The 12667-nt window shown below is 52.3% G+C and overlaps 1 protein-coding gene across 3 annotated transcripts; it reads left to right on the top strand.

Moving 5' to 3' along the window:
- Positions 1-618: 618 nt before the first annotated feature.
- LOC129405633 (phospholipase A and acyltransferase 4-like) lies at positions 619-12163 on the top strand. Of its 3 annotated transcripts, XM_055142355.1 has the most exons (6): positions 619-762; positions 1653-2053; positions 3541-3646; positions 7406-7674; positions 8514-8598; positions 8797-10160. In XM_055142355.1, the coding sequence occupies exons 2-6, from the start codon at positions 2045-2047 to the stop codon at positions 8898-8900; spliced, it is 573 nt and encodes a 190-aa protein (XP_054998330.1). In that variant the 5' UTR covers positions 619-762; positions 1653-2044; the 3' UTR covers positions 8901-10160. The 3 variants fall into 3 exon arrangements, with proteins under 3 accessions (XP_054998330.1, XP_054998331.1, XP_054998333.1); XM_055142356.1 differs by lacking the exons at positions 8514-8598; positions 8797-10160 and adding an exon at positions 11849-12163; XM_055142358.1 differs by lacking the exon at positions 8514-8598.
- Positions 12164-12667: the final 504 nt, after the last annotated feature.

Here is a 12667-nt window from a genome sequence, read left to right as displayed (position 1 = left end):
CTCCTGGCGGTGCTTGGAGAACCATATGGGATGCAGGGATTGAACCCGGGTCGGCCATGAGCAAGGCAAACACCCTCTCCGCTGTACTATAGCTCCAGCCAGCACCTAATGTCTTGGTGAGGAGGAAATCAAGGTGCAGGTGAATAGAGGGTCCCACACACTAGGGAAGAGAGACCGTCTCCCAGTCCGGGCCAGGGCTGTGGGTGGAAGCTGGGGTCTCTTTTGCTTTCTGCTTCTCTGCTCCCCCATATCTCGCCTGCATTCCAGACTATGTTTAAAGTGGAAGTTCGGGCCTGAAATCTCCCCTCCTGTCCAGCCTGACTGCTCCTTCACACCAGGCCCCATGAGCTCAGCCCAGTCATGTGACCTGAGGGGACCGCAGCTGCTCCCCAGGGAGGGGAAACAGGCTGATTCAGGGAGTGTGAGGGGAGTCGCCTGGTGGGACTCCCTCCTTCTGGCCTTCTGGGTCCAAACAAACAGGGGCCCTGTTGCCTAGGAAATATTTCCTTCTACGGGCACTGCCCACACTCTCCTTCCAGCTGACGCCAGTCTCTGGGAACGCTGACCTGGCCTGGCCTGAGGGCCGGATTTAGTTTCAGGGAGGAAAGCATGCTGGGCCCTCTGTGGAGCCTGACCAGCGCTGATACCGTGCTGATACTGAGCGGGGTGTGGGGGAAGCTGGACGTTGGGGGAGGAGGAGAAGCAAGCAAAGGCCCACACCTCCTCCCTGAATCACCAACGAACACATTTCAAGCATGGAAGGTACCAGTTATCAATCGCCAAGGGGGTTGTCAGAAAACGGACACACCTGAACTTCTCACTAACCTCGGGGGTTCCTGGGTGAAGCTGGCGGGGGGGACTTGTCGCTTGGGGATAAAGCAGTCTGACTGACACACGTGGAGGTGGGTGCTGCCTTTAAGGGCGGGGGTGCACCGGAAATGGGAGGCCCTCTGAGAGGTGTGGAGAAGGAGGGTTTTCCAAAGGGGTGTGTGTGTGTGTGTGTGTGTGTGTGTGTGTTTATGTGCATGTGTGTCTCTATTTCTCTCTGTGTGAAAGGGAGAGAGGAAGAGAGGGGGAGTAGAGAGAGAGAAAGAGAGAGAAAGAAAGTAGAGAAAGAAAGAGAGAGGAAAGAGGAAGAGAGACGAAAAGATAAAGAGAAAGAAAGAAAGAAAGAAAGAAAGAGAGAGAGAGAAAGGAAAGAAAGAAAGAAAGAAAGAAAGAAAGAAAGAAAGAAAGAAAGAAAGAAAGAAAGAAAGAAAGAAAGAAAGAAAGAAAGAAAGAAAGAAAGAAAGAAAGAAAGAAAGAAAGAGAGAAAGAAAGAAAGAGTGTGTGTGAGTGTGTCTGTATGTGTGAGAGCAAGGGGAGAGAGAGGGGGGGAGGGAGGGAGGGAGAGAGGAGCTGGGTTCTGTGTCTGGCACATGGGCATGTTCGGGGACTCAGGCACCAGGCACGACCCAGGAGCGTTGCATTGTCTCCCGCTGCCCCTCTTCACACTGACCCTCGGGCCCCCAGCACCTTCCTCCCACCTTCCACTGTCCCCTCGTCTGTTCATGCCCAAGGGACGCAGGAAAATACCTTCCTGGAGTCACTCCGGCCTTGGACAGTGACCAACAGGCGGCTGAGCCCCCTTCACTTAACTTCTGCTCCTGCAGCCCCTGAGCCCAGCACCTTGGAGGGCTGAGTGTACGGACACCCTCTCCCCGTGAAGAAGACCCCCCACAGTTCCTGATAACGCAGCGAGCAGTCGTCACTGGACAATTCATCGTCGTCCCTCTGGGGCGGACCCTTCAGTGCCCTAAAAGCCTCCTGTTCCTGAGCAGGGGCAGTGCCCAGGGGCGGAGGGCAGAAGGACAAGATTCCTGACGGAGCAGAGGAGACCGCTGCCCCTGCTCTGCTGCTGGGACGGTCACACACTCAGCGTCCAAGTTTGCGGGAACAGTGAACAGTTCCAGCTGGAGCAACCGAGAAAGAAAGGAAGTGAAACTCAGCTCCGCTCTAACCGGTCCAGGGGCAGCGGACGCCACCAGCCCGGGTATTAGCAGCGATGGCGCCGGTGAGTCCCCTGGAACTTTGCGTCTAGACTCTGCGGTGGGAGGCGGGTGGACCTTCCTGTCTCCTCAGCTGGAGCCCTGCCAGGGACATAGGGACCCAGAGCCTGGCTCCGGGGCTTCTTGGGAAACTGTACTTCTTGATGAAAGAAGGATCGTTTTTCTCTGCTCCCCCTTCAGCAACTCCCACTTCTTCCCTGTGGGCTGAAGGAAAACCTGTGGATCCCGGGCGTGAAAGGGTCAGGTCCTCTCTGTGTTGGCTAACGGTGGGGGTAATGGTGCCGGGACCTGCCAGGGGCAAACAGGGAAGTGCCGGGGATGCTCCAGAAGATGCTCCTGCCTGAGCTGCTGTCTCAGCTTCTTGATGAGAAAGAGGCTGAGTGCATGTGGACAGAGAGACCCTCAGGAGTGGGCTTCCTCCAGCCCTCACCCCGCTCCCCGCAGGACTGCCAGAGCTGTCGGCCAGAGCCTGGGCATTCTCTGCTCCCGCTTCAGCTCCTCCCACTCCTGGCACTCCTGGCGCCTGCCTTAGAAGGAGTTCTGGATCTCCACTCCTGAGCGGAAGTCCCGCTTTCCTATCCTTCGCCGAGACAGGAAGTGGGTGTTTCTGGGAGATGGTCTCCTGCAGCACAGGAGACAGCTGGGTACTCTCTGCTTCTGGGCATTGTTGATTTGAAGAAAGCCTCGACTCTGTGGCCTGGCGCTGTTTCATCATCCAGGCTTCATCATGCGTAGTGGTCAGTGACCAGCGGCCAGTGACCCCGTGTTCCAGGAGCAGCCTGGCCTTAGGGACACATTAGGTGTGGGAGGTGGTTGGATGGGCAGATGGGCTACGGCCAGGCCAGTGGCATGGGGAGGAAGGTGATCATGCATCAAGCCTGGGCTAGAGCTCAGACAGATGATCCAGGACTCACCTAAGGCCTGAGAGTTGCCCCCAGGTGAGCACTGTGTCCTGAGCCAGAGGGGGGAGCAGCTGTGCTGGTAGGGGGGTGATGGTCGATTGTCAGATGGGCGGGGGCAGCAGGATGGGAGGCAGGTGGGGGAGTGTCACAGAGTAATGAAGTGACTCCTGGCAAATCCAAGAGCTATAGGTGGACACGGAAATGAGCTCAGGAGAAACATCAGCATTTGGTGACCCCACAGAGACCCCCTCCAAGGCTGGGCCCAGGGGTGCTGTCAGTCCTCCCCAGGACAGCGTCTCCAAGGCACTGAGGAGGTGCCAGAGTCTGAGGAGAACCAGGGGCAGAAGGAGTGATAGGACCCGAGGGGCCTCTGGGGGAAGGGAGCCCAGTACCCCCTGCCCCACATCCCTGAACAGGTCTGGCCACCTGCCCGGGTGGTGGGGCTTCACACACACCTATTGTGCCAACACTCGGGACAACGGGCCCCTCCCAGGCCTCATCAGGTGAGTCCCACGGCGAAGGCCCCCACCAGAGCCAGGATCTGTTTGAGTCTGGACGTTGTCCTGAAGCATCTCACTTTTCTGATGCAGTTTCGTGACCCTGAGCCTGGAGACCTGATTGAGATTTTCCGCGTCGGCTACCAGCACTGGGCCATCTACGTGGGAGATGGTTACGTGGTCCATGTGGCCCCCATACGTAAGAACTGTTAACAGTTGTTCTCATGATATGAGGAAATGCACTAAGAACAGTTGAAAGAAAGGGTGGGCTCCCTCCGCGGTGCTTGAGGGGACCCCACAGCCCATCCCTAAGCCATCAAAATAGACACAAAGGGCTGACCCCAGGGTCTCCACACAGCTGGGCACCGTCCCCAACACCTGACCCGAGTCCCCCACAGTTGGGCTCTGTCCCCACCAGCAGACCCCAGGGCCCCTCACAGCTGGGATCCAACCCCACCAGCTGACCCCTTCCCCCACAGCTGGGCTCCATCCCCACCAGCTGACCCGGGCCCCCCCCACAGCTGGGTTCCATCCCCACCAGGTGACTCCCTCCCCCACAGCTGGGCTCCATCCCCACCAGGTAACTCCCCCCCTCACAGCTGGCGTCTGTCCCCACCAGCTCTCCAGTTTCGAGCCATGCTCCTGGGAGCAGAGTCTGAAGCAACTGACAGCAGCCTGGGGCTCGCAGTCTCCGGGCTAGAGAAGGTTCCTCAGCAGGGCCGGGTGCTGGAGGCGGGTCCTTTCCCCTCAGAGGCTTCCCCAGAACCAGGGCCCGTGAGAGCATCGGCTGCAACTCCTCCCAGAAGCAGCTTCCTGGGGCGGCATGAAAATGCTCTGCCCAAGGCCCAGGGGCCCATGTGATCAGAGAGTCTGAGTGACCAGAGCAGCTGGTGACAAAGGCAGTGGACAGCAGAACTCGCGTGTGCAAGAAACATACACGCGGCACAGGCGCCACCTTCCAGGGGGCCGTGTGCCACGGAGCAATAGTCTGGGACTCCTCCTATCCAGCCACCCACTGTCCCGGCACAGAATCAATGTCCGGCACCCAGCAGGGACCCAGCCCACCATCCAGTGCCCATGAGGGGGCTGGAAGAGGAGGTGACAAGGACAGGAGCCCCTTCAGCTTCTCTTTTAGGTGCGGACAGTTGTACATGGCTCAGAGAACCTTAACTCTATATCCCCGTGCACTGGCTCATCTTCTTTTCAATTATTCACTTGGTCCATTTGCCATTGCTTGCTGTACATATAATGAGTACAGAGATGTCCTCATATACTTGTTTTTTCTCCACGTGGCTTATGTGGTTTCATGTAATCCCCAGAGTCTCCTACCATGTTGTTTGGTGTGGCAAAGATTCATTCCTTCTAAACCGGAAGAGTTCTTTACGGTATAAATGGATGACATATCCTTTACTTAATCATGTACAGATAGCAGGTCAGTTGGTTTCAGGTTTGAGTTACTGTAACTAGTGCTATGTTGATCATTGGAGTGGATCTACATTTTTCTGTGAATAACTCCAATAGATGCAGTAGAGTTTCCAGACACAGAAAAACAGGCAACTCTGTTGGCCTATTTTTCTCTTGGCAGGGATCTCAGAGCTTAAGGCTGCCAGGATCAACTCTACAACTGTTGTGGGAATAGGGATTGTCTCACACACGAGTCTCAAGGCCTCTCCTTTGTCTGTGCATTCTTGCAGTTCTAAATTAAGTTTCAGGGTCTTATATGAGTCTTTCTTTTCTTCATTAACCTGTGCAAGGCAGCAAACCAGGGTCTCACATGCAAGGCAAGTGCTCTCACTATGCCTCATTCTCGGCCCTTGTGTTTTGATTTTTCTTTTTTTTTCTTTTTTTTCTTTTTTGCTTTTTGGGTCACACCTGGCTTTGCACTCAGGAATTACCCCTGGTGGTGCTCAGGGGACCATATGCTGGGAATCAAACACGGGTCGGCCACATGCAAGGCAAATGCCGCACCCACTGTGCTTTTACTCCAGCCCCTGTGTTTAGATTCTTAAGAAAGTTCACCAGGGCCAGAGCGATAGTCCAGTGGGTAGGGCATTTGCCTTGCACACAGCTGACCTGGGTTCAATCCCTGGCATCCCATATGGTCCCCCAAGCACCTCCAGGAGTAAGAGCCAGGAATAACTCCTGAGCATCACTGGGTGTGACCCAAAAAGCAAAAAAACAAAAAACAAAAAAAAAACAGAGAGAGAAAGGAAAGAAAGAAAGAAAGAAAGAAAGAAAGAAAGAAAGAAAGAAAGAAAGAAAGAAAGAAAGAAAGAAAGAAAGAAAGAAAGAAAGAAAGAAAGAAGGAAAGAAGGAAGGAAAGAAAAAAAGAAAGGAAGGAAGGAAGGAAGGAAGGAAGGAAGGAAGGAAGAAAGAGAGAGAGAGAGAGAAAGAAAGAAAGAAAGAAAGAAAGAAAGAAAGAAAGAAAGAAAGAAAGAAAGAAAGAAAGAAAGAAAGAAAGAAAGAAAGAAAGAAAGAAAGAAAGAAAGAAAGAAAGGAAGAAAGAAAGAAAGAAAGTTCACCAGACTTTTCAAAATGGTCGCACCAAAATATATGGAGGGTATGGACAATTTATCCTAAAGGAGGTGGAAGGCCGTGCAAACTCCATTCTGAAACTGCAAACTTAAATCTGGACTTATTGATGAGCTTCCCCATTTACCTTCCTCTTTGAGGCATTTAGACTCCTCGAAATCACTCTAAAATGTCATTGGGTCTCCGTCAGCTCCTCCGTTCAATCCTGTACCCAGAAGTGCAAGGTCAGAGGGGGCAGACAAGTATGTGTAGGGTGGTGAGTTCTGCTCCTGCAGAGGAAGATTCTGCCCTTTGCACCTCAGGGAAGGCCCGTGAGTCCTGGTTCTGGGGTTGTCATGGCACAGAGAAGTCTCCGAATGTTTCTGCTCTCCATCCTTGGGTATAAAATGGAGAGGTCAGTATTCAACTCTGAAGCTTAAAGGAAGATTTTCATGCACGAAAATTGCAAATTTTCTTGCATGAACTAATTTACCTTCTTGTATGAACATCGGGACTTTACTGAAATGTCAGGACTCTTGTCTGAAATAGTACAGGGCTCAGTGATCTAAAGATAGTGTGTGATTGGTTTCAGAAATATGGGGCCAGAGTGATAGTACAACAGATAGGGCACTTGCCTTGCATACAGCTGAGTGGGGTTCAACCCCTGACATTCCATATGATCTCCCGTGCACTGTCAGGAGTGATCTGTGAGTGCAGAGCCAGGAGTAACCTCGTATGTTGCCAGGTGTGGTCCAAATAAATAAATAAATAAATAAATAAACAAAAAACAAGTAAGGACCAAATGAAACCCCAAAATACACGTTACTGGGGCTGGAGGGATGGTACAGTGCGTAGGGTGTTTGCCTTGCATGCAGCCGACCCAGGTTCGATCCCTGGCATCCCATATGTCCTCTGATCACCTCCAGAGCTAATTACTGAGTGCAGAGCCAGGAGTAACCCCTGAGCATTGCCAGGTGAACCCAAAAAGCACTGTCGCATTGTCATTCCATTGTTTGCTCAAGTGGGCACCAGTAACATCTCCATTATGAGACTTGTTGTTACTGTTTTTGGCATATCGAATACGCCATGGGTAGCTTGCCAGGCTCTGCTGTGTGGGCAGGATACTCTTGGTAGCTTGCCAGGCTCTCTGAGAGGGATGAAGGAATCTAACCCAGGCCGGCCACATGCAAGGCAAATGCCCTACCTGCTGTGCTATCACTGCAGCCCACCCAAAAAGAAATAAAAAACCAAAATACATATTACTACACTATCTATGTTGGCTAATTTGTCAACAACCTAAGTGCCCCAGGAAAGAAGAAATCAAGAAATGTAACTTGTCAAGGAGACAGCAAATCCTGAATCTCCCCAACACGTTTGTATAAGACACATCCACTGACAACAGCGGCTCTTTGATCTTCCTCTGCCCCTCCCCTTGTCTCTACGGCAGGGGACACCCCTGGGTCCAGTGGCAGCAGCATCTCTTCCGTTGGCGACGGAAGGGCAGTGGTGAAACTGGAGCGCCTGGAGGACGTGGTGGGGGACTGCCTCTATAAGGTCAACAACCACTTGGACGGCAAGTACGAGCCACTGCCGGTGAAAGAGATCATCCGGGCCACCAAGGGCATGGTGGGCCAGGAGCTAAAGTACAGCGTGCAGAGGAAGAACTGCGAGCACTTCGTCACCAAGCTGAGATATGGAAAGTCCGAAAGTGAGCAGGTAAGTCCTGTTGGGGGTGCTCCCACCCCTCGGGATCAGGAGGATTAGAAGGAACAGGCTACAGAAGAGAGAAACGCCATGGATCAGGGAAACAGTGTCTGTCGGGGGAGGGGGACACTGTGGCAAAGAGTCAGGGCTTCTGACTTCTCATGAACTAAATGACTCTGGACAGAATATATTTTTGGGGCCTCAGTTTCCCTGTGTGCACCAGGAAAGTTGGCTAGGAAGCAGCTGAGTCCAGTTCAGTGCTAAACTGAGTCTCACTGTCAGATCCATGATGAAGACCAGCCCTGAAGCTCTGTGGGTTGTCAGGGTCAGTCTGGGCCTACCTAGTACCAAACAGTGCTCCTGAGTTCCAGGGAGCATGCTCTCAAGAGGAGCTCCAGCTCCAAGTTACCATGCAAACCTCTAGAACATTCCAGGGTAAGCCGTGGCACGCAGACACTTGACCCTTCTCTGAGTCTGACAGAGTGTTTTCCGCCAGCATGAAGGACACAGAAGACAGAACCGAGATCACACCAGCTGTCTCTCTCGCCGGGCTCCTGACACCCCTACCACAGCCCTTGGGACTCCTGCAGGGGGTGGGCAGGAGGAGCGGGGTCAGGAGGGCAGCTGGGGTGGACCAGTAGATGAGGGATTGGAGGTCCCCTGACCGGTGCCGCAGTGGAGGCACCAAGCAGCAGCTGGACCCCTGAGTCTGCAGTCCAGGCTGAGGGAAGTTGCAGGTTCAAGTTTCCAGGCCGCCCGTGTGACCAGGCCACAGCGCACAGTGACCCCGAGTGGACTCCTGTGGTTCCCAAAGTCTCCCTCAGCTTCTGCGACAGTCCCTCCCTGTGCAGGGTCCCCCAGAAACATCGCAGGATGTCCAATCTCAACCCTGGGACACTGGCCTGAAGAAGCGGGACCACCACCCTCCTCACCCAGGTCGGGGTCAGTGTCCTACCCAGGGAGCTCTCCACGGGGCTCCCTCCACCCGTCCTCCCTGTTCCCGGGGCACACCCGGCATGGTCAGGGATATGGGAGAGGAGAGCTGATCATGGGGGCGGGAGCTGGGCAGGGAGGAGGCAAGTCCAGATCTTGCAGGAGCGACTTGGGGGACTTGGCACCGTTTTTTCTCTTCAGGTCAAAGGGAAGACGGTATGCGGAGTCATTCTGATGGCAGTTATTGGAGCCCTAATCCTTCTCTGATCCATAACTCTGATGACACGAGCAATGTCCAGTCCTGAGTGAGACAAGGCTGTTGCCCCACAGAGACACACCTCTGGCCTTCTGGCCTCTGCTTCTCTTACCGCTGGCAGCCGGCTAGTCCTGTGCCACTAAGAAGTATCATGGATCTATCAGATTCTTTGAGAGAACTTGCACCATGCTTTCCTAACCCTCAACAAAAAGGAAATAAAGCCCTACATAGTGATAGCATTTTATAAGCAAAGAGGTGTGGTTTGGAATGATAGCACAGTGGGTAGGGAGTTTGTCTTGGACACAGATGATCTGGGTTCAATCCCCACACCCCTTGTGGTTCTTTTGGCACCGCTAGGAGTGATCCCTGAGCCCAGAGCCACAAGTAAACCCTGAGTACTGTCAAGTGTGGCCTCAAAACAGAACAAAAGGACCAGCTTCCATTTCTCCCTCTGTGTCATTCAATTTCCTCATCCCAATTTGATGAAGCGTTCGGAACGGTGCACAGACGGCAAATAGAAAAGACAAGAAGAGTCAAAGAGGCATGTTTAATTTGAAAAGCTATAGTCATGAATAAGAAAAATGGAAATAGGGTCTTGTTGAAGTTCTCCCTGGCGCAGTTCCTTGACCATTGGGCGTCAGGGCTTTTGAGAAAACTCCGGGTTCTAGCCTGGATAGGGGCGAGCTGGTACCACAGGACCGGCATTGCCCGGAGATTAGTATAGCCTGATGACCTTGCAACCACTGGCCCCTGGGGCTTGAAATGTTGGAAGCTGATACCTGTGGTATCTGTAAGACTTACAAGTTCTGCCTCTGCTTTAGACTGAGGAGACTCTGTACCACTCCGTCCCATGTAGCCCATGTGGTCATATGTGACCTTCCTCTTCCCCCTAATCTCATCTCCTCTCATCTCTGGAGTTCTACATGTATTGCATTATTTTTGCCCCCAAATAACCATCATTCTCCCCAAATAAACTGTGTCTGTGACCTGCGTGGATTGTCTCCCAGCCAAGTTTTCGAGTACGAGTCTCTGAGACCATGATAATTGTCTTCCCATTCCCAGATTTCCCCCCATAGCTGCTGGACATGTTTCTGCCAACATTAGCTAGCCTGGCTGGCTTTGGGCCTTAAGGGGCTACATGGATGTCCATTTAGGAGCCCCGGAGGCAGAGTCCTTGAGTAACTCTGTGAAGGCCCGCATGTTGTGGGACCCAGAGAACAGTGGGATCTTGAGGATGGATTCAGGAAAAAGAGTTTGTCATTGACATTGTCCCAGCTTTGTTCTCCCCCGTCCCTCCCCCAACCCATAATGAATGTTCTAGAAGATTCTTTTTTAATTTTTTTTTTTTTGCTTTTTGGGTCACACCCAGCGATGCTCAGGGGTTATTCCTGGTTTTGCACTCAGGAATTACTCCTGGTGGTGCTTGGGGGACCATATGGGATGCCAGGGATTGAACCCGGGTCGGCCGCATGCAAGGCAAATGCCCTACCCTCTATGCTATCACTCTGGCCCCTTAATTATTTTTTAAATTAAAAAAAATGTTAATTAAATCACTGTGAGAACAGTTACGAAGATTTTAGAATTAAGTCTCAGTCATACAATGATCAAACACCCATCCCTTCACCAGTGCACATGTTCCACCACCAAGAACCCCAGTATACCTCCCATCCCACCCCCCACCCTGCCTGTGTGGCAGATGATTTTCACTTTACTCTCTCTTTACTTTGATTACAATCAACTTTTGACAGAAAACCCACTATTATTATTTGAAATTTTCCCCCAACAATCAGACCTGCCAAAAAGGCATAATTAGATCAGTTGTTTTCTATTGCTGATAATGAAGAGCTTATGATGTCGCACGGCTGCTCCTTGGACTTTTGGTATTTTAGTAATTAAGTCCAGTGGTATTTCTGCCAGCAGCCACTGCATTCCGCGATTGGTTTGTGTGCCTCTGGGATCATGGCCATTCAGGAGTGAAGGAGCCGTTCCTGAACATTTTATGTACCTCCAGAAAGGTTTGGAGAAATCGTCCTGGTCCCCACATACCAGAGCCATGTTAGTAGAAGCTCAGTGTCACCAGGATTCCATCTGGAGAAGTAGGGGAGACTGCACCTGCTCCATCTGGGACACCCCGGTGTTATCGGCTCAGTTTGGGTTCCAGGGCATTCTCTGGTGTGTAGTGCCCGCCTACCAGGATTCTTCACTCTGTTCTAGAAGATTCTAAGCAGCTGTCTGCCCTGGCCCCTGAGGGCTGCTGCTTGCTCAGCCTCTTGCTTACGGCAGCTGCTGCCATAGAGCCATCATGCCTTGGGGACCGAGGTGGAGTACAGAGATCCCTGCGGACCCAGAGAGCAAGAGGGCAGAGTGGCCCAGGGTTTAGAGAAAAGGTGGGCTGCCCCAGTCTCTGAAAGAGAGAGAGGGCACTGACGGAGGAGCAGAGTTGGGTGGTCTCTCTGCCCAAGGTTCCCACATTCTTCAGTCTTTTCAAGAAAGAAAGATTACTAATTTGAATAATATAAAATATTATTATTTTGAATTATTATTATTGAGTAAGAAGTCAGAAAAGTTGGAAAGACAGAAAAGGTCATTGAAAAGTAAGAAACTCCCTTGCTGGGAAGGTCCTTAGCACAGGACTATGGTGTGTGTGTGTGTGTGTGTGTGTGTGGTGTGTTTTATTTTTGAATTGGAAAACAGGGTTATGTGTTCCTTACCAAACAAAGTATCAGAAGATTTCTCTTTGTTCCCCCATATTAACTGAGGGCTCATTTGTGTTGCTCAAGTTAATATCGTCCCCACCCCCTGCACTTCATACGGTCACCAGCCATGGCAGGAGTGATTCCTGAGCTCAGAGCCAGGGGCAGCCCTGAGCACAGCTGGGTGTGGCCCCCAAACAAGAACAAAATAGATTAACATCTTTCATACCTACTTAGGCTGATGGGTGGGGACTATTTATACTTTTTATGACCTTTTAAGTTACCCGTTGAACCATCTGCCCAGGTATTCTCCCATGGTCCCCTCCTCTCTGAGAGCCCAAGGCCTCGCGAAGAATGCACGACCTTGGGAAGTGTGAGGTTTGCTCAGACCAGATGGTGACCAGGACCAAATGGCAACGGGCTGATGAGACAGCAACGTTCCCGGACTCAGAGATGACCCTGTCTCCGGCGAGGAAGACGACTTCTGGCCCGCCAGAGGACAGGAAGTCACCGGGCTGCATTCCCTGCTTCCTTACCATTGACACCCACCCACCCACCCACCCACCGCCATAGATAACAGGAGCCAGACCAAGTGCGCCCTGGATCCACTCAGCTTGGTTCCCTTTTTCCACACCAAGACAACTTAAAAGCCCCCGTAGTCTCTCCCAGGGCACGGCTCTACCCCAGCCTCACCCGAGGTTCCTAGAGCCCACCTGGGAGGGCCTCCCAAAAACTTCTCCCACTTCCTCCTTTTTACTTGTCTTTGTCTCTATCAGGAAGTTGTAAAACTTCTAGTCTCTGGAACAACCCAGGAATTTACAATCATGTTTACAGTGTAGAACCAGGACAGCCTAAACGGAGCCTCTGGCAGCAGCTGTTGGAGCTGAGTCTGTCCTCCCTGAGGCTGGCTTGAGAAGGGGGAGAAGGAGAGCGCCAGATGCAATGCTCTGTCCTCCTCCTCCCTGCCTCCACCACCCCTACACACCCTCAGACTCAGCCGAAAGGAAGTATGTGAGATTCCTGCCCCCCTTTACCCCCCAGGGCTCCTTGGGGCTGCTCCACTCCTGGACCCAGATACCCAGGGAATGGCCAGTGGCAGAGCCGGCAGAATCTCGCTCTTAAC

The sequence above is a fragment of the Sorex araneus genome, chromosome 6 (genome assembly GCF_027595985.1).
Source record: "Sorex araneus isolate mSorAra2 chromosome 6, mSorAra2.pri, whole genome shotgun sequence".
Taxonomy (NCBI): Eukaryota; Metazoa; Chordata; class Mammalia; order Eulipotyphla; family Soricidae; genus Sorex; species Sorex araneus.
This window is presented reverse-complemented; position numbering and strand designations above follow the sequence as displayed.

Bases quoted from the DNA above. Each gene is read 5' to 3' on its own strand.
- LOC129405633 (XM_055142355.1), top strand. The intron at 3,647-7,405 runs GTAAGAACTGTT...TCTCTACGGCAG, and splicing joins GGTCCATGTGGCCCCCATAC to GGGACACCCCTGGGTCCAGT. The intron at 8,599-8,796 runs GTCGGGGTCAGT...TTTTCTCTTCAG, and splicing joins CCACCACCCTCCTCACCCAG to GTCAAAGGGAAGACGGTATG.